This window comes from Rhinolophus hipposideros (assembly GCF_964194185.1).
Source record: "Rhinolophus hipposideros genome assembly, chromosome: 23".
Lineage (NCBI taxonomy): Eukaryota > Metazoa > Chordata > Mammalia > Chiroptera > Rhinolophidae > Rhinolophus > Rhinolophus hipposideros.
The window spans coordinates 17,791,507-17,817,223 of NC_138069.1; the positions used below are offsets into that span (position 1 = coordinate 17,791,507).

The 25,717-nt window shown below is 44.1% G+C and overlaps 1 protein-coding gene across 3 annotated transcripts in view; it reads left to right on the forward strand.

Annotated features, from left to right (window-relative positions):
- Positions 1 to 25,717, forward strand: part of ARHGAP26 (Rho GTPase activating protein 26) — a 446,018-nt gene that overhangs the window by 220,377 nt on the left and 199,924 nt on the right. For all 3 annotated transcript variants that reach the window (XM_081036347.1, XM_081036348.1, XM_081036346.1), the window contains exon 12: positions 25,546 to 25,582. In XM_081036347.1, the coding sequence (XP_080892473.1) occupies positions 25,546 to 25,582 (37 nt within the window). The remainder of the gene's footprint in view (positions 1 to 25,545; positions 25,583 to 25,717) is intronic.

Here is a 25,717-nt window from a genome sequence, read left to right on the forward strand (position 1 = left end):
GCATGCAGTTTTGGAAGATCACATCTGTGGACTGGGTGGTCGTGGAGGGCGGCAGTGTTGTCATGGAAACGGTGACAAACTGAGGCAGGAAATTTGGTGTCTTGTCCAGCGATGCCGCTAAACTACGTGGCCTTGGAAAAGTTGCTTGCCCTCTCTAGGCCTGTGGTTGTGTACGTGTAAAATGGAAGAAGTGACACTAGAATCATCTCTAGAGCAGTGGTTTCCAAATTATGTTTGCGGAACTTTTTTGGGATTCTGTTGTGGGCCTTCTCCTAGCTTCACCCAGCGCTGCCTTGCTGTCATCCTTTTGTGTACCGGCTGCATATTCAACCGGTTGATGATTTTGATTGATTTTTGATAAACAGGATTCTCTACTAATAGTTTGCAAAGCAGCAGATTTTTTTAAATATAGATTTTATTGGGGAAGGGGAACAGGACTTTATTGGGGAACAGTGTGTATTTCCAGGCCTTTTTTCCAAGTCGAGTTGTTGTCCTTTCAATCTTAGTTGTGGAGGGTGCCGTTCAGCTTCAAGTTGTTGTCCTTTCAGTCTTAGTTGCAGGGGTCGCTGCCCACCATCCCTTGTGGGAGTCGAACCGGCAACCTTGTGGTTGATGAGCCCACTGGCCCATGTGGGAATCGAACCGGCAGCCTTCGGAGTTAGGAGCACGGAGCTCCACCGGGCTGGCCAGCAGATTTGATAAGTCTCATATGATCACTGTCTCTTACACGTGGTTACTCAAGAATAGTTTTAATGGGACTTGGCTCTTTAGATGTTTGCTATGTACAGAGTCTCCCTATCTACAGTATACGTATGAACTTCATTAGCCCAGGTGGCCTAAAAAAGATTTATATTTTATTGATTTATTAAGATTGCTTAATAAAGGATTATATAGGATAAAGGTAACTCCAGTCTTTGTGTCATGGGTCACTGGATAGTATTAAGAAAGCAAAATAAAATCAGTTCAGGTCTACGCGTTCATTTTAAATGATTTCTACTATAAGCATCCTGCAGGCAACGCGAATACAATGTATCCTCTGAACACAAGCAGCTGCTTTGGTGCCCAGCGGAAGGAACCACCGCATGGAGGAAAACCTCTGTGGCACTTAACTGACAGGCAGTACAGTGCAGTTTAAACACACACAGCAAAGTACATTATGCTGTCTGCAGGGCTTAAGGGCTTTTCAAGAGCAACTGTCACTCTCTGGGGGTTCTGCCTTAGGAAGATGACACATCACCATATTCTAATTCATTTCACTGGAAGTTCTTTCCCAGGAAGGATTCTGCCGATTTGTATTACAGGGTGACGATTCCATAATACTGCTTTGCTCCTTGTAAGCATTTCTGAAAATCCTTTGAAACAGGAACAGGAAAGCACCTGTTTAAAAACACCTCCTTTAAGGACATTGCACGTTTATAAAGTCAATAAAGGAACTGATGTCATGAAAGCAGTCTGTGCAGAGAGAGCAGCTACTGCTTTGAGGGACAGGGGCTTTTGATTGAGGAATGGATAGAGCTCGGTCTGTCCTTTTCCCGACCTGCAAGTAGCCCAAGGAGAAGGTCTCTGTGATGCTAGGACCTTCTAGCTGGTCGTTATAGCTTATGTAATAAGTAATAAGTAATAACAATTACCTATTGTTATTACTTATGTAATAACGTATCGTCTCCATGAGGCTTCAATATCCACATGTGATAAATACATCCATTCAACATAAAGTCAGCCCGTGAATCCAAGCACCCCCAATACCACAGTACATTGAAAAATGCAGGGGTCCTAAGGTATCCTGCCAGGAAACGATATTTTTTACAAGCTAAAAATAGAAATTGAGACCTTACTAAACTAGATTGGAAAGACTGTTCTGTACAGACATCTGGTTCCCTATAGGGGGAATTTCTCTTAAAATTTACTCTTAAAACGAGCGTACCCACTTAAATAGTATGTGAACAAAGAGGATTTCCTTCCTGAACCTGGGAGCTCCTGCTTTCCTTTGTCCTCATTCTCAGGTAGAGCTGCTCATTGTGTCACAGATGGGTTTACAGGGGGAAACCAGCAGCTCCTGGTTTGTACACGGTCCTCTTAGCAACCTCAGCACAGAAGAGCGTACCTCTTTCCTAAGACTTCCAGCAAAGTCCTGGGGCTGACTGTTGCATTGCGTGGGCCAGGTCTCATGTCCATCCCTGAAATCATTGCTGTGACTGATGGGCCAGACCTGCATCAAATGCTAGCCCTTGGCTTGGCTCCATCCAACCACAGACAGAGATGAGGGAAAGGATGGTTTCCCAAAGGAACAGTGAGGAGAAGAGAGGGGACTGGATTGTGGGCAGGCAGAAGCAACTGATGTTCCTCTTAATGAGCTATTGAAAGGGGTCACATAAGTGAGCTTCAGAGGGGGGCTGTTGGTGGTGATGGGTGAGGAAGGTTGTATAAAAGTCATACCTCCTCCCAGGTTTCTTCCTGGAGATGATGGTTTTGCTTGATTCGTGATCTGTGCCTTTTATTTTTGTGGCATTGCTAGGCCAATAAAGAGAACTTCAAAGAGATGTTCAACACTTGGTTATTGGTGCACAGAGAGTCGTCCATTAACCTGATTTTGCAAAGGAAGACTCCTGTTTTGATTTCTCAGCTTGTTTCAAAAGCATGTAGAAGGTTGGCAAACTTTTGTTGCACTGACTTGACTGGAGGCCATGGGGCTGTTACAGTTCAGCCCAGGTGGGTGTTTTTTGTTTTTTGTTTTCCCCTCTCTGTGATGTTGATTTTTGGACATTTGCCTCAGGTCTTTGCTGAACCCTGCAGTTTCCTGGGTAAGGAGTCAACCTTTGTGTGCTGGGCTTTGTCCACTTGGCACAGTCTGATGCAGCCTCCTTCCCAAGTCCCTAGTCATCTCTTGGGTAGGAAAGAAAGTGGTAGGTGGTAGGGAAAGAAAGCAAAAACAATTCACATGTTGCCTCCCCAAAGACAGATCTCTTATCCTCCCTTAACCACAAAAATTCACTGAGGAAGTCGGTGAGTCAGAGATGCCAGGGTGGACGTCCTCTGCACCGTTCAGCGAGCCTCTGGTATCGCGTGTTTTTCTGTTTTTACCAGCACTGTTTTCCTTCCAGAGTAAATCCACCAGCACGAAGAAACGTGGACAGTAACTCGAAAGGTTTCCTTAGGCCCATGGCCGGAGTTGGGTGGTTGATAGATCACCCACAGAGACACGGGAAGGTGCCGGCTTCCTCTTGACCGCTCTGACTGTATTTTCAATGACTGACAGTTCCTGAAAATATTTTCCATTTCATTCCTAGGGTCTTGCAGGCTCTTGGCCTTACATTTTTCATTTCTGCATTAATTGGAGTAGGGTCAGGGTTTGTCTCCTTAGGTCCAAGCTGCTTTCAGAGGTGCTGTAAGACATGCCTGACGCCTCCAGGTCACCAGGGGTACACCCTGGCCCATGGATGCCTCTTCCCCCCACAGCAGTGCCGCCCTAAATGTGTTTTCCCATTTCCTCACCTCTCTTGCTCTCCAGCAATGAGGAGGTATGAGATAATGTCTGAGAAATCCCTGGTTCCCTTTGGAGAAAGGCACACTGTCCACTTCTTTGTATCCCTGTCTGCTGGCCAGGGTTAGCCAGGGGCCACTCCCAACATTGACAGAAGCTACTCACACTCAGAATCAAGACACCAATAGAGAATGATGGGTTCAGACAACCTGGGGTTGAATCCAGGCTTCATCACTTCCTATTTGAATAATCTTGTACCCCAGATTCTTATCTGTTAAGTGGGGATCATTTTAACACTGACCTCATAGAGTTTTTGGTACAGCTAAATGAAGTAATCTATCCAAATTGCCTGGTACAACACTTACCATGTAGTGAATGCCCTATAAATGTTGTTATTATTTTATTACTGGGGCTTTGTGTCAAGAAGAGAGCGTGTGCCCTTTTTGTAAGGGTAGAAATTGGGGTGGAAATAGAATACAAAGAGGCACAATACATGGTATAGTGGCCAATCTTGTCTCACCAGTCAGCTTAATCAAATCTCAACCCTTATCACATTTCTTTTGGATTTTTTAAAGAATTAAAACGTCGCAGGTTAAAGTCCTCCAATAAAGCAGTGATCGGATAAAGGAAGAGAGAGGGGAGACTGCTGAAAGCAAAAGGAACTTCAGCTATCTAACCAAATGTCATGTGTGGACCTAGGTTGGACCTTGGCTTGGACAACCCAATTATCCAAGACCTTTTTGAGGCAGTCATGGAAATTTCGGTATGGACTGCCTATCAGATAATATTAAGGAATTATCATTAATTTTGTTAAGGATCATAATAGCATAGTGATTACTTATGAAAAAAATAACATTATTAAAGAGGATGGGGGTTTATAAGAAAGAAGTTTTTCTTCTGGATGTTTCCTCTCCCCCCTCCTCTCAATAAATTACAGTTGCCTTCGTAGTTTCAACTAGGCGGTGTTTCCCTCTCCTTTCTCCCTCCTCTCTCAAGTCTACAAAATTCTGAGGTCCCAGCTGGTGTCTGGGTTTTGCTGCATCTCCGCTCGATTGGTGTCTCCAGCTGGAGTGAGTCTGCGCAGAAAGGAGATTCTTTCCTGCAGGGACCCGTGGTTCCTCAGGAGGGTCCAGGGTGTGTTCCCTTGTGACTCAGCTTGTTCACTTAGGATTTGACCAACATGGATGTCTCTGTTGAGGACTAGCAACGTCTCTGATGGGCGGACTGACAGCACACGACCCATGGGGAAAGGAATATTCAGGGGCAGAGAACCCAAATTTGTGTTCAGGCAGCATTATTTATATCCAGGGTGGTAAGGCCATTTGTGTGAGAATTAAGGCGACTGCCCACTGACAGCCCACTCTCAGGAGATAATCCCATAGCAAAGCTAGTTTCTCCAGTCACTGTAATTGCTGTTCTGCTTCTCCTAAAACATCTTTCCCTGAAACAACTTGGGCCACATTAGCAAAGCATTAATCACCCCCAAGCCCAGAATATATCCTAAGTGTTCCAGTCACCTTTCTCTAGTTGCGCGTGCACCTTCCCTGCCTCCATACTCCCAGAAGTGGTGAGGCTGTGAGCTGACCTCGAGATTAGATTTCCTGCATCTAGAAAGTCGGCTTTGCTAGGTCGGGTGCATGTTGCTGTGTGGCCAGTCCTTTGAAGGGCCGAGTGTGCTCCTGATAAACATTATTATTACAAGCAGCAGGTTGGCGACTCCCCTATAGCATGGAATTATCTTCAATTCAGTGATACTTCTGTATACTTTGTACTCCCCCTTTCCTTCTCCAGAGCTCTCGGCCAAAATAAACTAGAGTTGCCTTTGTCCCTGGTTGGGGAGAAGGTCCTCCACTTACCAGGGTTGTCTTCACACCCCAACGTGGCTCAGAGCTAATGCAGCACTTTCCCTCCACCCCCTTCATCTCTATCCTCAGAAGTTACGGACTAAGTGAGAAGTTCCCACCTTCCCCTTGTCTGTTGTAGTTCTGCATCTGCCTGCCTTTCACTCTGGACGCTGTTGACATAGAAAAGGGACTCATGGAAGCTTTCACGGCATTAGCTCAGTCACAAGTCTTTTCTCCAGTCCATTTGACCTCAAGCTGCTCTTTTGCTGTGGCTGCATGTAAGCTACCCTGATCTGGTCCACCGTGTGTTGCTTTCAAAGGCTGAAAAAGCCCTATGACCAAATGTTTAGCAGCCTGTTCAGACCCGATGGACTGACAGCTCGATCCAATTCTATTTCCTGCCTTACATACCCCTCCCCATCCTCCAAGCCAAAGGTGGAAACCCAGCAAGTTACATAAGTGGTTGGAACAGCGCAGATGGCTGGCTGCTGGCCCAGGCAAACTCAGCGTTGGGGCACTTAGGAATGCTTGCACGGGCAATAAAATGTGGGCTGGTTTTTAAATGAGAACAGTCATTTCGTTCAGTTGTGTGGATCAGAACAGCAGAGCAAACTCAGGGCTGTGGTCCCCTAAACGTGGCTGCTGGCTTTGCTCTGGGGCAGGAGAGGTATCTTTGGCAGGTGGGGGTATCTGTCTCTACTGTTCAAACTTTACTATCCAGGGGAGAGTGGGCAGGACAGCAGGACAGGAGTTGAACTGTGATACAGTTTGGCAGCCTAAGAAGTTAGCCGGGGAACGGAAGGAAGGAATCTGAAAAGGAAGGAAAGGCTCTCAGCACTACTGCTTGCCTCTTCCAGCCTCGCCGTTCTCTGTGCCCCGTGTCCGACATTACTCTTTTGTTGGATACTTTTCTTCTTACAAGGTTTTGAAAGGACATGGTTTTCTCAGCTTTGAGACACGGACGGCGTGGCTACAGTTAACTAAACTGGTGCCAAATCGCAAGCTTGGTTTGTTAAGCCTGCTATTTTCAGGAAGAAGATAGACCAGAAACTTTGGAGAAGCCCTCGCACCTTCTGTCCGGGTGGCCAGGGTTGGGCTCACAGGATGGCCATCTCTGAATCTTACCTCCTGTGCATTGAATTGGTGTGACCCAGAAGCAGTTGTCCGAGGTGCCCGCCTATCTCTGGCACCACATGCAGGCCTGTGTCAGGGAATTGATGACTGCTTTGCCCAGGTGACCTGGGAGCTGCTGGGACTGCTGTGCCTCCCCCCGAGCTGCCCCAGAGAGCTTGTCCAGCGCCCCCTGCCCCCACCGCCTGCCACAGGCTGCACCTTTTCCGTAGGGTGGAGCCGGGACGGGTCACCTGACTCTCTGCTGCTTGAGCTCATCTGACAGAAACAATTGTTTATGCCCTTGGTGTCTGAGGTTGATCCTACATGGTGAATTAGGCTCAGAGGCGCTAATCCTTGGTTTTGTTGTTTTGAAAATGGTCAAATGTGGAAAATGACCAAAAGCATAAGGAGGAAAATGAGTATCACTCATCTCATTCACCGAGAATAGTGGCTAAATTTTAATGTTTGTATTTTTTATCTCTCTGTCTTTTTCTCTCTCCTTGTATTTCTCTCTGTCTCTGTCTCTGTCTCTGTCAATGTCTCTGTCTCTCTCTCTCTCTCTCTCTCACACACACACACACACACACACACACACACACACACACACACACAAAATGGATCGCTTTACTCATATTCTGCTGTAAGTAGGATTTTCATTTAATTTATTGTATTTTTCTCATATGTATCAGTTTAGCCATGAGTTTTGCTGTTAACAACTGGAAATCCAACAAATGATGGCTTAAATGAAATGGGGGATATTTAGGCCTTATGATATGGGATAGGCAGTCTGGGATAGACGGGGCAGCTCAGTGTCGTCTTCAGAGACCCAGTTCCTTCCATCGTTCTCTTTCTCCATCCTTAGGATATAGGCTTTTTTCCCCCTCATCACTTCATGATTGTAAGATGTTTGTTGTATCTCCTAGCTTCATGTCTGTGGTTCAGGCAGGGAGAGGGAAAGGAAGAAGAAGAGTGGTGTGTGTGTGTGTGTGTGTGTGTGTGTGTGTGTGTGTGTGTGTCTCAGAGGAACAGAAGTTTCCCAGAAATCCCCACCCCAGCACATGTCTGCTTGTTTCCCATTGGCCAGACCTGAGTCTCTTTCCCACCTAAGAGGATGGTAGTATTTTCAGATGGATGAAATTTTGTTTCTACATAGTCAGGGGTCTGTTCTTAAGAAGAGAAGAATGGGTATTGTATAGACAACCAGCAGTGTCTGTCATACCTTGTTTCTAAATATTATTCCACAACTTGAAGTTCTTGGGTGACTTAGAAACTCCTTTGATGATATTAAGAAAATTGTGTGCATTCTCAGAAAAATACATAAATGCATAATATTAGGGAGGTTTATATATTTACAGAAACCCCTCTGTGAGCTGCTGTCTATGATTCTTTCCTTAGCATAAATCCACAGAAGTACTATACTTGGTGAACACACAGATCCATTTTCGAGGCTTGCTCTCCATGAAGACTGTGCCAGTTTATACTTCTAGAAGTCATACATGGAAGTGTCCATTTCCCCGAGCCTATGTCTATACTGTCGCCATTTAAAAAATATCCTTAATTTTTTCCAAAGCCAAAAAATATCATTGTTATAATTGCTATGATTTGAATTTCCTTGTTTTGTTTTGAATTTGAATATTCCCCAGGTTTATTGAATACTTGTCCCTCCTTTGTCCATTTGTTTTTACACTGATGTAGTTACCTTTTCCTTATTGATTTTAAGAGCATTTTATATATTAAGGCTACGAGCTACTTTAAGTATTTTATCCTTGCTTGACTGCATCTGCATTCCAGGATATTTACCTGAGACTTGTTTTGGCATCAAAACAGTATACGGTGGAGATTTACCTTGATGTTTTTCCCCTCCAAAGAATTATTGTGAGCTTAACACCATTATTTCTGAACTGATTTGAAGTGCTCCAAGATGGTTTAAGAAGTGTAGCAGTGATTTTTAAGCACATGGGGTATGTCAAAGTTAGCTATCATGGAAGAAACCGCATGAGCTGCCATGCTTTCAGAGACCCTGTGTTTTTCGTGGCCGACACACTTCTGGGAGTGAGAAAATTTGGGCTCTGTGCCTTGCCCTGTTGCTGACGTTTAACCTCCCTGGTGTGAGCAAAACTACCAGTGAGCAATTTAATACTTAAACTGCTGGTGGATAGAATACACTGGGCTCTTCCCAGCGTTGAAGGGCTCTCTAAGTCCTAAATTCATTTTTAATTCCGTAACCTCTTTGATTGATTGGATTGGCCCTTTTTAAGTTAATGTAAACTGAGTGTGGGATGTGCATGACCACACTAAACGTCCTTGGTTCCCGGTGTCATTCATCAAATGTTTATTGAATGCTACCTATGCACAAGGCGCTCTGGGGTCTGCAGGGATAAATCTGTCGCCTTGTTATTATTTCAGAGTGTAAACGATGAATGGGAGTTGTAAACACAGTGCTTTGAAATAGAAGAGATGATTTTAGACCGAGGCAGTTGGAGACAGCTTCATAGAGGAAGCGTATGTAAGTGGGGCTTTGAAGGACATAGACAGGCAGAGATGGCTAGAAGGGCTTATTTAGCAAGAAGTATGGGAACGAGAATTCTTAGACAGGAAATCATGGGGCAGGTATAGAAAAGAACCAGTTGTGGCAAGTAACTGGGGCATGAGCTTTGGGAGGAGAAAATGGGAAGTGAGCTAGGAAATGGTGGTGCTAGCTTGTCAGAGGCTTCATGGACGTGTGGACATTATACTGTGAGGGATCATGTGACCAGGACTTTAGGGCAGATGTAATTTCAGAGCTGTGGCTTATGTGAAGGATGTGTTGGCAAGGGGAGGGCAGGAATTAAAGCAATTTGAAGGCATTTTAAGCAAGAGGTGCTGAACTCCCCAAAAGGAGTCTCAGGATTGAAAAAGAAGGAACGGATCTGATCGTTTTGAAATCAAAATATAGTTATTGTTCCCCGATTAGATGTGGGAGTAAAAAGACAGGACCTTAAGATTTTAGGCCCAACTTGCTGAGAAAAAGTAATGCCAGTAACGAAAATAGTGGTTATCAACTACTGTTTACCAAGCATCTGCTGTGTGCCAGACGCTGAGCCAGCTGCCTTCCTGATGATATCTTATCCTTTATTTACGTGGAATGAGCCCCATTTTATAGGTGTTGGCAGTGAGGCACAGAGAGGTGTCACAACTAGGAAGGAGCAGAGTTGCTATGTGAAAATAGGTTTGTGTGTTTTTTTCTATTAAATGACCTTGTATCGACCCACCATAAACAGCTCCTAATTTAGCTGCTTGTTCACAAGTTTTAGGGTGTTACCCACTTACTGTTTCAAGAAACCCTTCTTGGTGGTGACAGAAGGAACAGAAGCTGTGTTTGAGGTTCAGGGAAATTCCCAGATGGAGACGACCAGCCAGTGGTTAGAAATGGAGGTGTGCACTTAAGCAAGCTGGAGGGAGGTTGGGGTTGCAGATTTAGAGGTGGGAGCTGTTCATCTGCGTCAAAGCATTTGCTGAAGCCGTGGAAATGGATGAAACGTCCAAGTGTTGTGTGTAGAGAGAGTGCGATAAGAGAGCCAAGGAAGAGGCTTTGGGAATTTTTAAAGAGTAAGCTATGTACCTCTCAAAGTATAGTGCTGGGGGAAGCGTAAATTGGTAAAACCACCCAAAACCTAGTAAAGTTGGGCGTGCTCGTATCCTACAGCGGTCTCTGTTGGAACTACTCAGCTGTGCGGTTGTGGCACAAAAACAGCCATGGATGATATGTGAATGAATGAGCATAACCGTTTTCAGAAATACTGACTCAGTCCTAGAGAAACTCACATGTGTACAGGAGACAAGTAAAAGTTGTTCACTGCAGTGTAGTTTATAATAATGAAATACTGGGAATTATCTATGTAATGTTCATTTGTACAGAAATGGATAAATAAACTATGGCTTATTTATTTAATCGAATACTTTACAGTGGATACAATGAACAAACTTGATCTGCATTTATCTGTATGGATAAATTTCAAGAACATGGTAGTATTTGAAAAGGCAAGTTGCACAACCAGATATTTATGTGGTACAATGCCATGTGTACATTTTAAAAACAAAAACAATATGTTGCTTCTGGATGTGAGCACACACAGTAGAAGTCTTAAAAACTGCATAGGAAAGATACACGCCACCTTTGGGGTAGGGAAAGAAAGGAGCAGAGATCGGGCTATGATATTCAGTTCCTTAGAGAGAGATCTCAGTTGGAAATAAATTAGAAAACCACTAATATGTTAAATATGCATCATGGGTCCCTGGGTGACTGTTAAATGATTTATTGTACTTTTATATATGCCCAAAATATTTTGTGTGTGTGCATGTGCGTGGATACACATACATATACACAGTTGATCCATGTATTTCATATATGTGAATCCACCTACTTGCTAACATTTAAGTGTAACCCCCAGAATCAATACCTGTGGTGCTTTTGCAATTATTCACAGGTACGCACAGAGCAGAGAGAAATTTTAGTCGCCGGACACATTCCCAGCTGAGGTCGAACGAGGTGACACCCCGCCTTCTTGTTTCAGCCCTCATACTGTAAATAAGTGTCCTTTTTGCTATTTAGTACCTCATATTTTGCATTTTGTTCTTGTTGTTTTGCTTTTTGTTGGTCATTTCGCTGTTTAAAATGCCCCCAGCCTAGTGCTGATGTGCTGTCTAGTGTCCTGTACCTTCTGCAGCAAACGCAGGGTAGGTGAGCTTCCTTCAGGCGTCACCCCAGTGCTCTTAACCATGAGTTTCGTGTGAATGAATCAACAGAAGAGGTTATGTGAGGTGTGTTTGAACAGAAGCACACATGAAAGAAGGTTAAGTGCTGATTAGTTGACAATGCTGTGACTGAAAGCTTGTGGGAATCTAACCTGTGTTTCCCCTAGGAGCAGTGGTTCATGATTTGCTAATTCAGCGTTCAAGTTGACCCGAAAGGATATAACTCCTGTGAATAATGAGAATCAACTGTGTGTCTGTACATATGCGTGCATATTTTGTAATTATTTCATATTTATGATTATATTTATGATCCGTTTATATTAATGTATTATATAATGACTGTTATATAATCAATAATTCATATAACATGCACATGCATATTTTCCAAGGTAACAAAGATGCGTGCAGGGCAGCAGGCCCTGCGGAGTTGCCTGTGAAGCAGGGCTGGGTAGGGTTCAGGAGAGGTGACCCTGAAAAGGGCACAGGGTAATCAGCCATATCAAGTGCTGTAGGACGGGGTCGAGAGGCGGCCTTTGGATTTGTGTACCTGCCAATGTTCAGGGCAGAAGACACCAGGTCCTCATCTCTCCCATCCTGCACCGAGCAGGTCTGGTGCTCCCCCCTCCTTTGGCTGTTGGCTGTTGTTTTAGCTGAGTGCGGTGGTGCTGTGTGCAGTGTGCTCTGGCTGTCTCCCGAGGAGTAACGGACGTTTGGGTTGGGCACTCTGTGCTGCTGATAAGAACCTTCCTAACAGCCCCTTTCTTCTAGGGGTTCAGTAAGCTGAGCGGGTCTCAGCAGCCTTCCAGCCCTTTGTCCCTTTCCAGTCCTTCCTCCCTGTTCCTCCAAATTGACAGGATCTCATTCTTAACTGTTGTCAGCCAATCACAATTCAGCAGCTTGCTGATAAGACATAAGGTACTACCCTCCCATTGTAACGTGAAGTCCTTAAAATGAATGAAGTCTTGACAGGGGAATCCCGTCAGGACCTAAAAGGAGTTTACTATTGATAGTGGGATATTCAAAATATTAGGCGCTGAGGGAGTCAGGAATTTTCAAGCAGATCTGTTACAGACCCCTCTCTTTTCTTTTTTCTTTTTTCTTTTTTTAAGGTGATTTTATTAAGAACCCAAAATAATAAAACGAAGTAAAATGTTGGCCCCTCTTTGGATGGGTCAGGAAATTAAAATCCAGAGCGAGGGAGAGGCTCGATCAGGGTCACACAGGAAGACAATGGCTGGTCAGGAGCCCCTATTTGTCAGCCGCCAGGCCTCTGTGCCATTTCAGGTAACAGCTTATAGGTAGCCATGTCGTTAGCTGTGTACCCTGCAAATTAGCCTTGAGGACACCTACAGGTCCTTATAAAGCTCAGATTCTTACCCCCTTGGCCTGTCAGCTGAGTGGATAGGGAGCAGACACCAGTTTTGTTAACATCTTGAGGGGCCCCAAAGGTTCTGTGGATCGATTCCACATGACAACTTTCTAGCGAGTGAGGGGTCAGGTGGGTTAGTGCTGCTTCTTCCTGAATTTGTATTTTAAACTAGTGAAGTACAAGTCTGGACTGTGACTTACAAGCACCTGTGAATTGTGGTTATAAACTCGGGGAACTAGAGGAATTAATTCAAGATGGGTCATAAACAGAAATACAGAATCTAAAACTGTAAGGTTTCCAGAACAAAACACAAGACAAAAATCTTTGCAATCTGGGGTTAGCAGAGGTTTCTGAATAGTGTACAGAAAGCAACAGCTCTACAAACAAAATGAAAAATTTGATTTTATTAAAATTAAGAACTTGTGCTCATCAAAAGGCACAATTAAGAAAGTCAATTGGTTGGGCAGACTGGTGGCTCAGTTGGTTAGAGCACGAACTCTGGGCAACAGGGCTGCCGGTTCGATTCCCACATGGGCCAGCGAGCTGTGCCCTCCGCAACTAGAATGAAGTCAATGAGCTCTCAACCACAAGGTTGCTGGTTCGACTCCCGCAAGGGATGGTGGGCTGCGCCTCCTGCAACTAACAACAGTGACTGGACCTGGAGCTGAGCTGCGCCCTCCACAACTAAGACTGAAAGGACAACAACCTTGGATGGAGCTGATGAGTCCTGGGAAAAACACACTACTGTTCCCCCATAAAAAGTCCTGGAAATACACACTGTTCCCCAATAAAGTCCTGTGTTTTTGTTTTTGTTTTTTTTTAAAGTCAGTTGGCAAGCCACATGTGGGAGAAAATAATTGCAAAGCATACATCTGACAAAGGACTTACAGTATCCAGAAGGTATAGAGAGCTCACAAAACTCAGTAATGGAAAGAACAGCTCAATTCAAAGATGGACAAAGACTTGAAGAGGCACCTCGCAAAATAAGAAAATATCCGAAAAGCACATGAAATAGCACTCAATGTCATTAATCGTCAGGGAAATGCAAATTAAAACCATAATGTGATACCACCACAGACATACCCATCAGAGTGGCTAAAATTAAAAGTCTGACAACACCATGTGGAGTAACTTGAACTCTCATACTATTATTGGTGGCAAAATGGCCCATCCACTTTGGAAAAGAGCTTGGCAGTTTCTTACGTAATAGCAAAAAAGAATAAAACGTACCCTATAATCCCGCAATTCCATTCCTAGATATCTCTACAAGAGAAATGAAAACATATGTCCTCAAAAAGACTTACACAAAACATTCGGAGTGGCTTTATTTATGATAGCAAAACGAGACAGCCCAGGTGTCTGTGGACGGAAGAATCAATAAATAAACTCTGAACGTATTCAAACAACAAAACACGTCTCAGCAGCAAAAATAACCAAAAGTATTGACTCCTGCCACAACATGAAATTTTATGCCGAGTAAGATAAGGTGGCTGTAAAGGAGTACAGACTGGATGATGCCATTTGTGTGGTATTCTAGAATAGAATAGGCAAATTAATGGTGGGAGCAAAACAAACCAGAACGGTGATGTGTGTGTGTGTGTGTGTGTCGGGCTAAGGTGGAAAGACGCCTGAGAGAACTAACTGTGGTGACGGAAACGTTTCTATCTTGACGGGTTTAGGGTAGGTACATGGATATATATGAAATTGTCACAACTCATGATTGGCACACTGAAGAATTGTTCGTTTCATTGTAGGTAAATTTAACCTTTAAAAGATGGATCACACATTTTGGACTTCAGTAAATGATATGCATACTAATGTGTTTAGATGAGAAGTACTGTTATCTGCAAGTTATTTGAAAATTTATCAAAAAATAAGATGGATTCGTGGATGATAGAGAAGCTCGATACGTGATAAGGCACATGTAGCAATATGTCAACAATTGTAGAAGGCAGGTGATGGGTGTTTGTGTTCATTGGGACTTTTTTCATCTTTTCTCTGTATTTGAAAATTTTTATAGTAAAATGCTGGGAGTAGGGAGTGAATATATTGTTCTGGCTGGCTTGACCTGAGCCATACTGTCTACCCCTGGAGTCAGAGGTAGCGTGAACTCGGCCTGTGATGGAGAGGTGTGAACCCCTGGAGAGAAGCAGGGTACAGTTGTGTAAAGAAGAGTGAATGAGTGCATGCTGGGTAGCCAAAGAAGAAGTGTCCATTTTCCAAGGGCTCTGATGGTCTCAACCTTACCTTTTATCCCAATCATTATGTGGGAAATCCTGGGGAATTTTAATAAACCTCCTTCCTTTCATATTGTATGAGGATGAAGAAGGGCCCAGCCTAATAATACCTCTCTAGAACTAAAAAGAATTCTAGAATCTACCCTTCCCTGTTGCAAGCTCCATTCTGCTCCTTGGAGGTTGTAGGAAAATACAGAGGTTCTTCATGTTGCAGAGCTGGGGATCCCCACCTCACCAGCTCAGAGCAAGGAAATCAAAGAGTGACTATTCCCCCCCAACCCCTTGCTGCATATGCGGGGGTTGGCGACAGGATTATTCCTAAAAGGAGGATAGGACCTGTATCTGAGAAAACTCAGCTGAAAGTGCAGTATTCTGATCTCACTTGTGTTAGATAAACTCCCCTCCTACCTCTCAGAAAGGCACTGCGGGGATTCATGAGATCCCTGTAAATGCCACTTGCCTTAAGCCCGCTGGAGGAAGGCGGGAATTAGAAAGGGGCAGGTTTTGTTCAGTGACTCACCTTCCTGAGCAGGACCCTGCTTGGGCAGCAGAACCTCACGAGGTCCTATTTTGGGGTCATATACACTGAACCGAGGCATTTCTCATTTGCAGTTTCCAGGGCACAAAAGAGCAAGGTTCTTTTCTGCTGATGGAGCTGTGTCACTGTTTCCAAAAACGTGGGGGCGGGAGTAGGAGGGAGAGGGGGCGGGAGGGAGGAACACAGAACGACATTTTGTTTAAGACTTCAGTTTTTATCTGGGGATGGGGTGGTCCCTCCTTTCCCCATGGAAACACCATGCTGATGGGCTTAGTGGGTTCACACCCTCTTTTTAATGTTACATCAGCCTGAAGCGGAAATGTAAAAGCCAGCAGCAGGCTGCTTGCACTGTGAGCTGGCCACATCCTACATACATGTCAGCTCACACGCCAGCTACTTGACTGCCATGCATTTGATAACGAGTCAGCTTGTGTCCTTTCTGTTGCCTTTAAAAATTTCCTGAAATACTTTTCTGACTTGTCCATTACTTAGAGTTCTTTTTCCTCTTTTGCATCCAGTGTTTGCTTACCTTGGCTGGGGCTCTGATCTTGGGTTGAAAGCTAGGGAAGTTGCTTATAGGAGTTTTCAGGATTTCTGACTATGAAATGCAAGGAAATTGCATAATGTTGCAGCATTTCCTCTTCTTGTTGCTTGCTTGTTACCCAAAATACAGTAGTTCCTTCTAGAAGCTGCAGGAATTTGGCAGGTCCTACCATCTGATGGTCTATTGTGGTCTAGAGAGTCAGTGCTATCCTGATTTGAGGTTGAATTTTTCTTGAGGTCAAACAACAAAGTTTCCTGAATTATAACTATGGCAACAGTGTTTATACAACACAAATTAAAGTCCTGGGGGAGGGGGGACACCCACAACAATCAGTGTTAGCAGCCCCAGAAACATTTTGTTCATGCTGAATTCAACAGGACCAAAACCCAGTTAAAACACATGGTGTTACCTGCTCACTGGGTATCTGGGTGTAACCTACACCTCCATGCTCCAGGAGGCGCTGTTTCACCTTTTCCCTTGAAATTGTATCAGCTCCCTTTGCAACTTCTCACAGGGAAGTGCAGTAAGTGCCAGCGATACTCCAAATGTGCACACATCACTCTAAGGACAATTTACTCGTCAAGGTCCTTATGACGCGCTTCTGACCCCCTGAGAAACACTGAGGCAAAAGAATGTGTATCTTTTGTCTTAAGCTCCCTGCCCCTCAACCAGGAGTGATTTCTTGGGCACTAACTATACACCCAGCGCTGTGTTATGTGCCCCGTAGAATTGTGAGACAGGACTAGTCATCAGGGATTTATTTGGAGATGAGAAATAATGGGAAATGAAGAATTATATTCTGAAGTATTGCATTCCAGAGACGAGACTGGTAGAACAGTGAGCAGTCAAAGAAGGAAGATATTAGGGTGCTCTGCAGCCATCAAGTAAGTTAGGAAATCTTTGTGCAGGTAGGGGGAATGGAAATAACATTTCTGAGCACTTTCAGGCACTGTAGACTATTTCTACTTCTCCCAGTGCCCTCACAAACTATTGTTATTCAACTCTACTTTGCAATGAGAAAACAGACTCGGAAATGTTAAGTAGCCATCTGAAGGCACAAAGCTAAGAAGGGGTAGAAGCAGGCCTGATGCCAGGGCTCCACAGCCCACAGCACGCTCTGTTCACCAACCTCCTTCACCCCAATCCATTTTCCCCTGTTCTGGAATCTGCTTGTACAGGCGAAAGGACAGGCTAACAACAATTAAACCCCAACTGAAGTTGAATTTGTTAGCCCAGCAATGCTCAGGGCTGCCTTCTAGACGAAATGGAGCTTCGTCCTGTGTGTCTGAATGACACTCAGCCATCCTCCCTGCTTTAGTGGACCACGAGGGGCTCCTAACTGTAGTTATTTATATCTATCTAGCTGAACTCTACCTTCCTTGGACTCTACTTTTATCTCCGTTCAGAATAGTCAGTCTTCTCTTTCTTCCACATGACAGCCCTGTGAGCATTTGAAGACTGGCATTGTGATGTCTGGAAGGCTTTTCTCTTCTCTAGCCAGAGCTGTGGCTTTGGGAAATACATCTTGCAGGAGCAATGTGTATGACAGATTGGAACAGAGAGACAACAAAGCCAGCAAGATCAGGGAGAAGGCCGATGGCAAGGTCCAGAAAAGAAGACAAAACCTGACCTCCCTCAGGAAGAGAAATGGGGATCAGGAATAGATTCAAGGCATAAAATGACACAGTTGATCAATTTTGGAGCTGACAGGACATGTGAGGCAGAAGGAAGGGAGAACTAAGGATGATATGAGTATACTGTTTTCTTTCCTGTTGTACCTTGTTTCATATTTTTCTTTATTCTTCATTCTAGAGTTCCCCATAAAGCTTAACTAGGCTTTTCTCTCATGAGCTTTTTTGTATTTGCTATGACTCTTGGTTGTAAGCAACAGAAACACGACTTAAAAAAAAAAAAAGGATGTTATTGGTTCAGTCATGGAAAGAGCAGGGAGGAACCTCAGATGCATTTAGATGAAAGGGCCCAGACATGCCATTGCAATCCAGTCTCAGATCACGGCTCCGCTTCCATTTGACCTGTCTTACTCAGGCTTGCCTATATGGTGGCAGAAGGGGGCCACAAAAGTTCCAGATACATGTCCTATTCTCCCAGCAACACACAAGATCTCATTTCAAACCATTGTAATAAAAAGTATTAAAAACAAGTATTGTTGATTGTGTTTGCCCTGGGCCAAATCACATGCTTAGTCCGGTGGTGCAGTATGTAGACCACATGGGCAAACCTGAAGATGGAGTTGGAATCAGCCCCCTAGCCCCCCCAAAAGAAATCCCCAGAACACCAGCATTGACTTACTTGGTGGGCAGGTGACCCCCCCAAGGAAAATGAGGGTGGTATCCCTAGAAAAAGAGGGACTCGTATGCTGAGCAGGGAGTAGTGACAGGCGTCTAGAGCATGGTGTACCCCAATGTTACTGTGGCCTTGTACAAGAGGTAAGCCTTTTCTGTCCTGCCTGAACTCATGGAAAAGAAGGTTGATTTTTCTGTCTCTCCTCCTTGTCATAATCATATTGAACAGCAAGCAGCCGTTTTTATTTCCTGGCATGCAGGTGTGGGTATGCAGGATGGCTTCAGGGGCCATCCAGGACACTCATCCAGTTGGCTTTTGGAGCCCAGCCATTCGGTTCCTTTTTGCTGGGCCCTTTCCCAAGAGACTCTCTGAGTCCTGGTGTTGCTGTTGCACAGGAGAGAGGAGACTCGGTCCTGTGAGGTCCAGGAACCCCTTCCTTACCTCTCATTTCAGACTCCCTGGTGACACTAGACAATGAAACTATTAGCAGCTTTTGTTGTCACCTGTTGGGTATAGAGCTGCCGTTCAGCATAGAAAATAAATGGCCATGTGAGGGATTTTCATAGCCTTGAGTTAAACCAGATGAGATACCTGGGCTTCATATTGTCTCATAATAAGGCCTGAATTAGTGCCATTCCTCTCTAAGGTGAAGATTCCAAGAGAATTTGCCAGATGCTTGGGAGAATGAGGTGCAGTCACCTGGAGGTGATAGGCCTGGCTCACCGTTCCTCTCTGCTTCATGGTCAATGCATTGTTCACATCAACTCCAACAAGACGATTTCCTGTTTTGAATTTCAGTCTCTCTTTTATTCCTCCACTCAGAAACTGTCCATCTAGTCAGCACTTACTGTATGGCCTGCTGTGTGCCAGTTACTGAGCCCGTGTTACGGGTAATCCTGCAGAACAAGAGCAAGGCCTTCCCACCTGTTCAAGAGTAGGCCATCGGGAAGAGCCATCAGGCACATTTTTATTGGCTTCACTTTCGAGAGCCCCTCCCTAAAACAGCAAGTGCAGTACCAGTAACAGGAGGAAGGGCCAGCCAAAGGGAGTGTTGGAGGCAAGAAATAGAAAAGCAGCAGCAGCCAATTCATTTCCCTTCTCTCGAGCTTGTTTTGTCACTCGGGCCGTGGGGATGAGAGGCACGTCTCTCTCGGGAGGAGGAGGAACCAGTACCTAGCTCCCAAGCTCAGGCCCCTCAAGTTGAGACAAATCTTTACTTAGGCCGTGCTGTTCAAACTGGTTTTATCCCCACATGCTTAAGATTCAAAAGTTGCTTCTCGAAAGCTTTTTCAAGTGTGGCCAGTGGCCCACCGCGAGAAGATAGGGTACCCATGACCCCAAAAATTCATGTCCATTATTAAGTGGCATTCCACAGACCAAGAGTGTCTTACTAGTAACTTTAGGAACAGGGGTGTGACTAAAAGTTCCTCAGTTCAGCCTGTTACTAGCTTGCTGAGTATTCGAGTGTGGTACTCCATTAAGAAATCGGTCTGCCATACAATCCTTGACAATGCTGGTAAGCTTGCTCTGTATGTGCTCATAGTTTTCGGAAGGATGTTTTTTAGGCATCCTAAAGTCTCTCAGGCTGGTTGTGGTTTTCAAGTACAGTGATACTTTATTAATTGGAAGTTTGTGGAATTATCGTTATATTTAAATTGGGTGGAAATTTTGTTCTTATATGATGGCTGCATTGTTGTCCTTTTAATTTCTTAGTTTCTTTTGAGTTCTTGGTTACTGGCCAATCTCTTTTTCTCTTGGAGAGTGGGACTGGGCAGGGAAATTGTATGAAGTTGTGGTTAAGTACAGATGCTAGTCAAGAGGGCTTTGCCACTTGCTAGCTTTTGTAACCTTTGGAAAGTTATTTCACCAGCATGATGCCATGAGGTACAAGCAGTGATAATACCCCGTAGGCTTGTGGATGAAATAAAATAACTCATGGAAATGGTTAGCATGGTGCCTGGCACGTGATCGGTGGTGAAAAAGTAGTTGGTGGTGGGTGGTTACTTTTGTATTTGATTTCTGTTAAAAAACAAAATGAAAATTGAGAATCCATTGCTCTAAAAGTTGACTTTAGATTGCCTCCTTCCTGTAGTCCCTTAATTAGTTTCAATTGGTTAAATTACAGTGCTAATGAGACCACTGTCACTTAACCCCTCAACCTACATTCCCATGCTTAGCAATTTGTCCTATAGGGGATAAGTGTGAAGAGAGGATAGAGCTTGACAATGACCCGTGACGGTGAAGTGATGAAAGTTACTCTTTATAGAATACTCTGAGCCTTAGAATTTGTATTCTGTGCTCAGTGTTAAATGTTTTATATCTATTATCATTTCATTTTCACAATTTTGAGAGGTAGGGAATATTAGTATCCCTATTTTCAGGTGGCAAAACTGAGGTTTAGCGATGCTAAGTGACTGGAATGTATAGCCGATAATTGGTAGAGCTGGACTTTGAACCTAAGCAGCAGATTACTGCAAATCTGTCACCACTGCCAGAGAAACAATTCAAAAGAGCAAGTCCTAGTGGTGGTGGATCCATTATGTCATACGGAGAGAAGGGACAGATGATATCTGATGGTGTAGAACCGGCTTGTGCAGTATTTAAGTTATTGGCACGTAGTTCTGTTTTGTGTGTCTCCACATTGGCATATCATGGGAACAACCAGGTGTGATGGGGTTTAGATATCTCAGGCTACTTGGAAGAGACCTCAGGGAAATGGAGCTTTGGTATGAGTTCAAGTGCAGTTTAGAGAGGAACACTAGTTTTAAATAAATTTGCTTATGAATCTATTTCTCCAGCACTTTCATTTTGTGCAGGCTTTGATAGAAAGTTTGGTGTGGCCAAGTACTAATGCAGCTGTGTGTCAGAGAGAAAAGTGAGATTGTTTCATCTAATTATTGCTTTATTTGTGCCTGTAATTTACAAGTTAAAAGAAGTTCCTCTCTGCTTTCTTAGGAAGGCCTGGAAAATGGTAAGAAAGGTTATCCGTAGAAAAATTCTGGGAATCCAAGTGATTCTGTAGTCTCTCTGAATTCTCTGGGGACATATAAATTGAATTGGCTCAGCAATGAACAGAATTTATTGCAAAATCACATTTTAGTGCAGAGGAACCATATGAAGGCTTTCCTCACCCTCCTTTGATTTATTAAATTTCACTCCCATTGTAGCTTCTGGGTGAGGACTCATAAAATTGTGGTGCCTGTGATTTGTGTCAAAGACCCACTTTCCTGCCTGGTGTTTATCTTCAGGATCAAGCCCTGTGGTTCAGAGAGAATATGAAGTGTCACTTCTGTGTAGATGCCAGCTTGTTGCATAGGTTAATGGTGAATGCTTCAGGCTGGAATCAGAAGGCCCTTCCCACTCTCATTTTCTCTCTGACTGGTGACAGGTTATTTCCTCCAGCAACTCACCTTCCCTAACTGCCCAGGACATCTGATCACCTTTATCTCACCACCACCACCACCATCATCATCCTCATCATCACAATGTCTTACTTATCATGTGGTTACTGGGGAAGAGCTTGGGCTCTAGAGACAGCCTGTAGCAGTTCTTGTCTGGATTCTGCCCACTTTCAGCTACCTGACCTTGGGCAAGTGACCTAACCTCTCTAATACCTCCATTTGCTCATCTGTTTGATGGGAATAATTAGGTTCATGTGAGGACTAAACAAGATTGTGCATATAGAGTATTTGGCCTGGTGTCTGATGCATAACCTGGCTTTTGTCAGCATCATTTTCATTCATGTATTATTGCTGTTGTAACGACTCCATCATGATTCTCGGAAGGACCCTGATAAGATCAACGCAGGTCATTTCTGTTCTCTGAGGGATTCACTTGAAAACATTCATTGGCACGGATAGTTAACAGATCTTCATGTACAGTGTTCAGCAGAAGCGAGAGCATACCTATGTCCAAGTTTATAAAGCCGGAAGACTGAGAAGCTTGAGTGTGGCCAGGCCTTACAGTACTCTGGCGAAGCAGGACAGATAGACTTTAGCTTTAGTTGTTGAGAAGATGTATTGACTGATTCAGTTTTCCTAGTCACCATAATTTAGGAACTGTTTAGTGACTTATGTCCCCTTGAATTGATCCTGGAGAGTTGGGTTCTATCCTGTCAAAACAAAGCCTCTAGAGGTGCTTACTTTAAAGCGTCTAAATCTGAGATAACTCTGCTAATCCTAAAATAGAAGCCACGGCAAGAGACCTTTTGTTTCAAGAAATTGCCCTTGCCTCTGAACTTGCATCTAACACTGGAGGGCCACTGTGATTTCTATAGAAGATTTCCCCAGAATAGACTGACCGTTTCTCAAGGGTGAGTTGCATGCCCAGTGCCTCTGCCAGTGTGGAAGGTATTTATGAACCACCGGCTACTGGGGTGGCTTGGTAGCTCTGTGCATTTGCCACTGCTTGGAAATGTACAAGAGGTTGGAACGTCCCTGTATAGGCAAGACACATAGTGTGCCACCCACCCGTTCCGTGTCCGTGGACAAACTGTGTAGTCTCTCTGGGCCTCCATTCCACATCCGTAGAATGGAACTAACACTAGCACCTAAGCCATGAGGTGGTTTTAAGGATGAGATGACGTCATGTGTGGTAGCTGGTAAGTGCTCAGTAACTGAAGCCATTCCCTCTTAGTGCTGTTAGTTGTCGTAGTCCAGAGGAAGCATATGAAGGCTTTCCTTACCCTGCTCACCTTCCTCACGGTTAGACGTAGGTGCCACTGTCTTACTGTGCCACCATCTGGCCTTTATTACCGTGAGGCTGCTCCCCAACTCTGGGCCTTCCTGGTTGGGCCCTGTAGTCATGCATTCCTGGCAGGCATGGTTTATTAGCTTCACTTCAAAACTCATTCTCTTTGGCTCATTTACCCAACCAGACAGAGATTAATGGCCTGGCCTCAGAGGGTCGGGCGGCACATGTTTCTGTCATCGTTGGCTCATTGATCACACCTCTCCAGTTTGGGGAACGCGTGGGTGTTCTAGGCAGGGGCCCCCTGAGATCCAGGAAACCTGGAAGGGAAGTAATTGGGTGCAAATTCACCTCCTAATTAAGGAGGGCTGGAAGCCCTGCAATTTGCTATTCTTTCTGAATTTTGTCATTTCTAGATAGAAGCAAGATTCTCTGGGATAGGGTTTAAAATTTGATGGGAGGACCAAAGTGGTCAGGGGTATCTGATAAAAGTACTTGCCAACATACTCATATGGTCTCTTTCCCTGCACTTCCCTCACCCAACTCTCCAAGGTCGGTGAAAGCCGTTCGCCATGGATCACTGGTTCTCTCTCTGCCGAGGCTGCCCATTTCCCTCACAGGGCACCGGCCCTACAGGATGACATCACTGTCCCCTGGCCCCATCCCCATCTCCTACCACACTGGCTTTCCTCCTTCCAAAAGGCCAGGCCTTTTCCATCTCAAAGACCTGTGCTCGCTGTTGGCATTGGCCCCAGATCTTCCCAGGGAGGTGCTCTCTCATCATTCAGGTCTCAGGCAACTGTTACCTCTTCAGAGAAGCTTTGTCCCACCTCAGGTCCACAGGAGCCTCTTTTATTTTCTCCACTGTCCTTGTCAATACTTGAACATCGTATTTGTGTATCTGTTTATTTCTGTTCTTTTCCCCCTGGTTGGCAGGTTCCAAGAGGGCAGAGGTGATAGCTGTGGGGTTCGTCCGTAGCCCCAGCACCTAGAACACTGCCTGGCCATTGTAGGCACACAATAAGTACCTTTAAATGCACAAAGGTTCAAACAAATTCATGAATTACACGTAACTTTAGAAGTACCCATTTAAGACGTCTTCATACTTTTCAAAGCCAGTATCACCTTATTTGATAGTCACGTAAATGAAGGGAAGGGGGGAGGGCATTTGGATACCTGGAACCTTAGCTTATCTCCCTGCCTCTTCTGCAGTCCTGACTGTGGTCCCGTGGGGTTCGATTTGAAAAGCACGATCTAGTCCAAATTCTTCATTTGTATCCATGGGGGGGCTGCTGCTGAGGGAGAACGGGCAACCGCGTTCCCTCAGTTACAGAAAGAATATCTTTTACAAGGACTGCAAGTGTTTGAAATACAGGTCTACTAATCAGAGGAAATCGAATATTTTTTTTTTAGAGGGAGGGTAACATGTAGCTTAATTAGGGTTCAAAGTTCGTATTTCCTGTCATCAGGTCAATTGCAAATGTTCCTCTGCAGTGACCAGGTTTAGCTCATAGGATGTGCAAAAGCTGGCCGTGAGCTGGATTTGGCCTGTCAGCCATACTTTGCCAATCCCCAATATGCTGACATTATTGAATGAAAGAAAACCTCTGCTTTAGAAAAAGATCATGGTGCTCAAATCATTCTTTGGTAATTATGATTCTGTAAGTATGAAATGACATAGGGTGAAGTTGGTCATCATAACGTTAAAAAAAAAAAAAGATATTCCACGGGATTCTGATGGCCCCTCTTGGTTGAATCACTTAGCCAAACATCACTGAAAAGAGAGCCATGAAACCCTAAAAGGGATTTTCACCTGCTAGGAATGTTATACTTGTAGTTTGAAAAATTATTGTGTTTTGAATGTGATCAACAAAAAAGTGGTGGGAATTTGTTTTCTTTCTTGTTACACAAATACCTACATAATATTGATTTTGCCTCCTGGCCTGTAAAGCCTAAAATATTTGCTGTCTGGCCCTTTACAGGAAAACCTTTCCAACTCTTACAGTAAGTCATTGTCTCTTTTGTATAGGACACTTTTCCTTTTTATGGATGGGGGCATTTTCCCTTTTATGGTTTCTGTAAGTTATTTAAGGGGTTTCTGTGGTAACAGTAATACATTCTTCTTATAAAATTCAAATTCACAAAAGTGTGTAAGGTAAAGAATGCTTGGTCCCATTTCCCAGTGTTAACATTTTGTAATGAATTTTTGTCCTGAATTTGCCACTTACTAGCTGTGAGACCCTAGTTAACGTCTCCAAATCAAAAATTCTCATTTGTAAAACAGTGGTAATAACAGTTTGTACCCGATAGAATTGTGCAGATAATTCGAGATAATTCATGTGAATTGCTTAGCACATTGCCTGGTGCACAGTTAATGCTTAATGAGTTATAACTAATTTAAATTTTTTTTCCTTTTAGCTTTATGCACCATATAGTTTGTTTTTATTAAAAGAAGGAATATGATTTTTTTACAGTAAAGTTCCACAGATGATTCTAATGTACACACACTTAAGAATAGCTGAAGTTAACCTGGGAAGTAGATAATTATAGAAGGGATTCACATTTGGGGGCTAAAAATGGTCTTCCATCTTATAGCACAAACTAGGGAAAGAGAGAAGGTAATGGTTTTCTTCAGTGAACATGTAGCATGGTATAAAATGCACACAAGTAAATGTTCATTTCTATTTTCCAGGTCTACAACTCAAACAAAGACAGCCAGAGCGAAGGGAGTAAGTATGGTGCTTGGATCATTTTCTACAGTTGGGGTTGGGATTGGGCTTTGAGACGTTGCTACTCTGGGGAAGAGCCACCAGGAGGTGCTGTGGGCTTGTTGGGTCTGCCCCATTTCCCCCAGTGCAACCTGA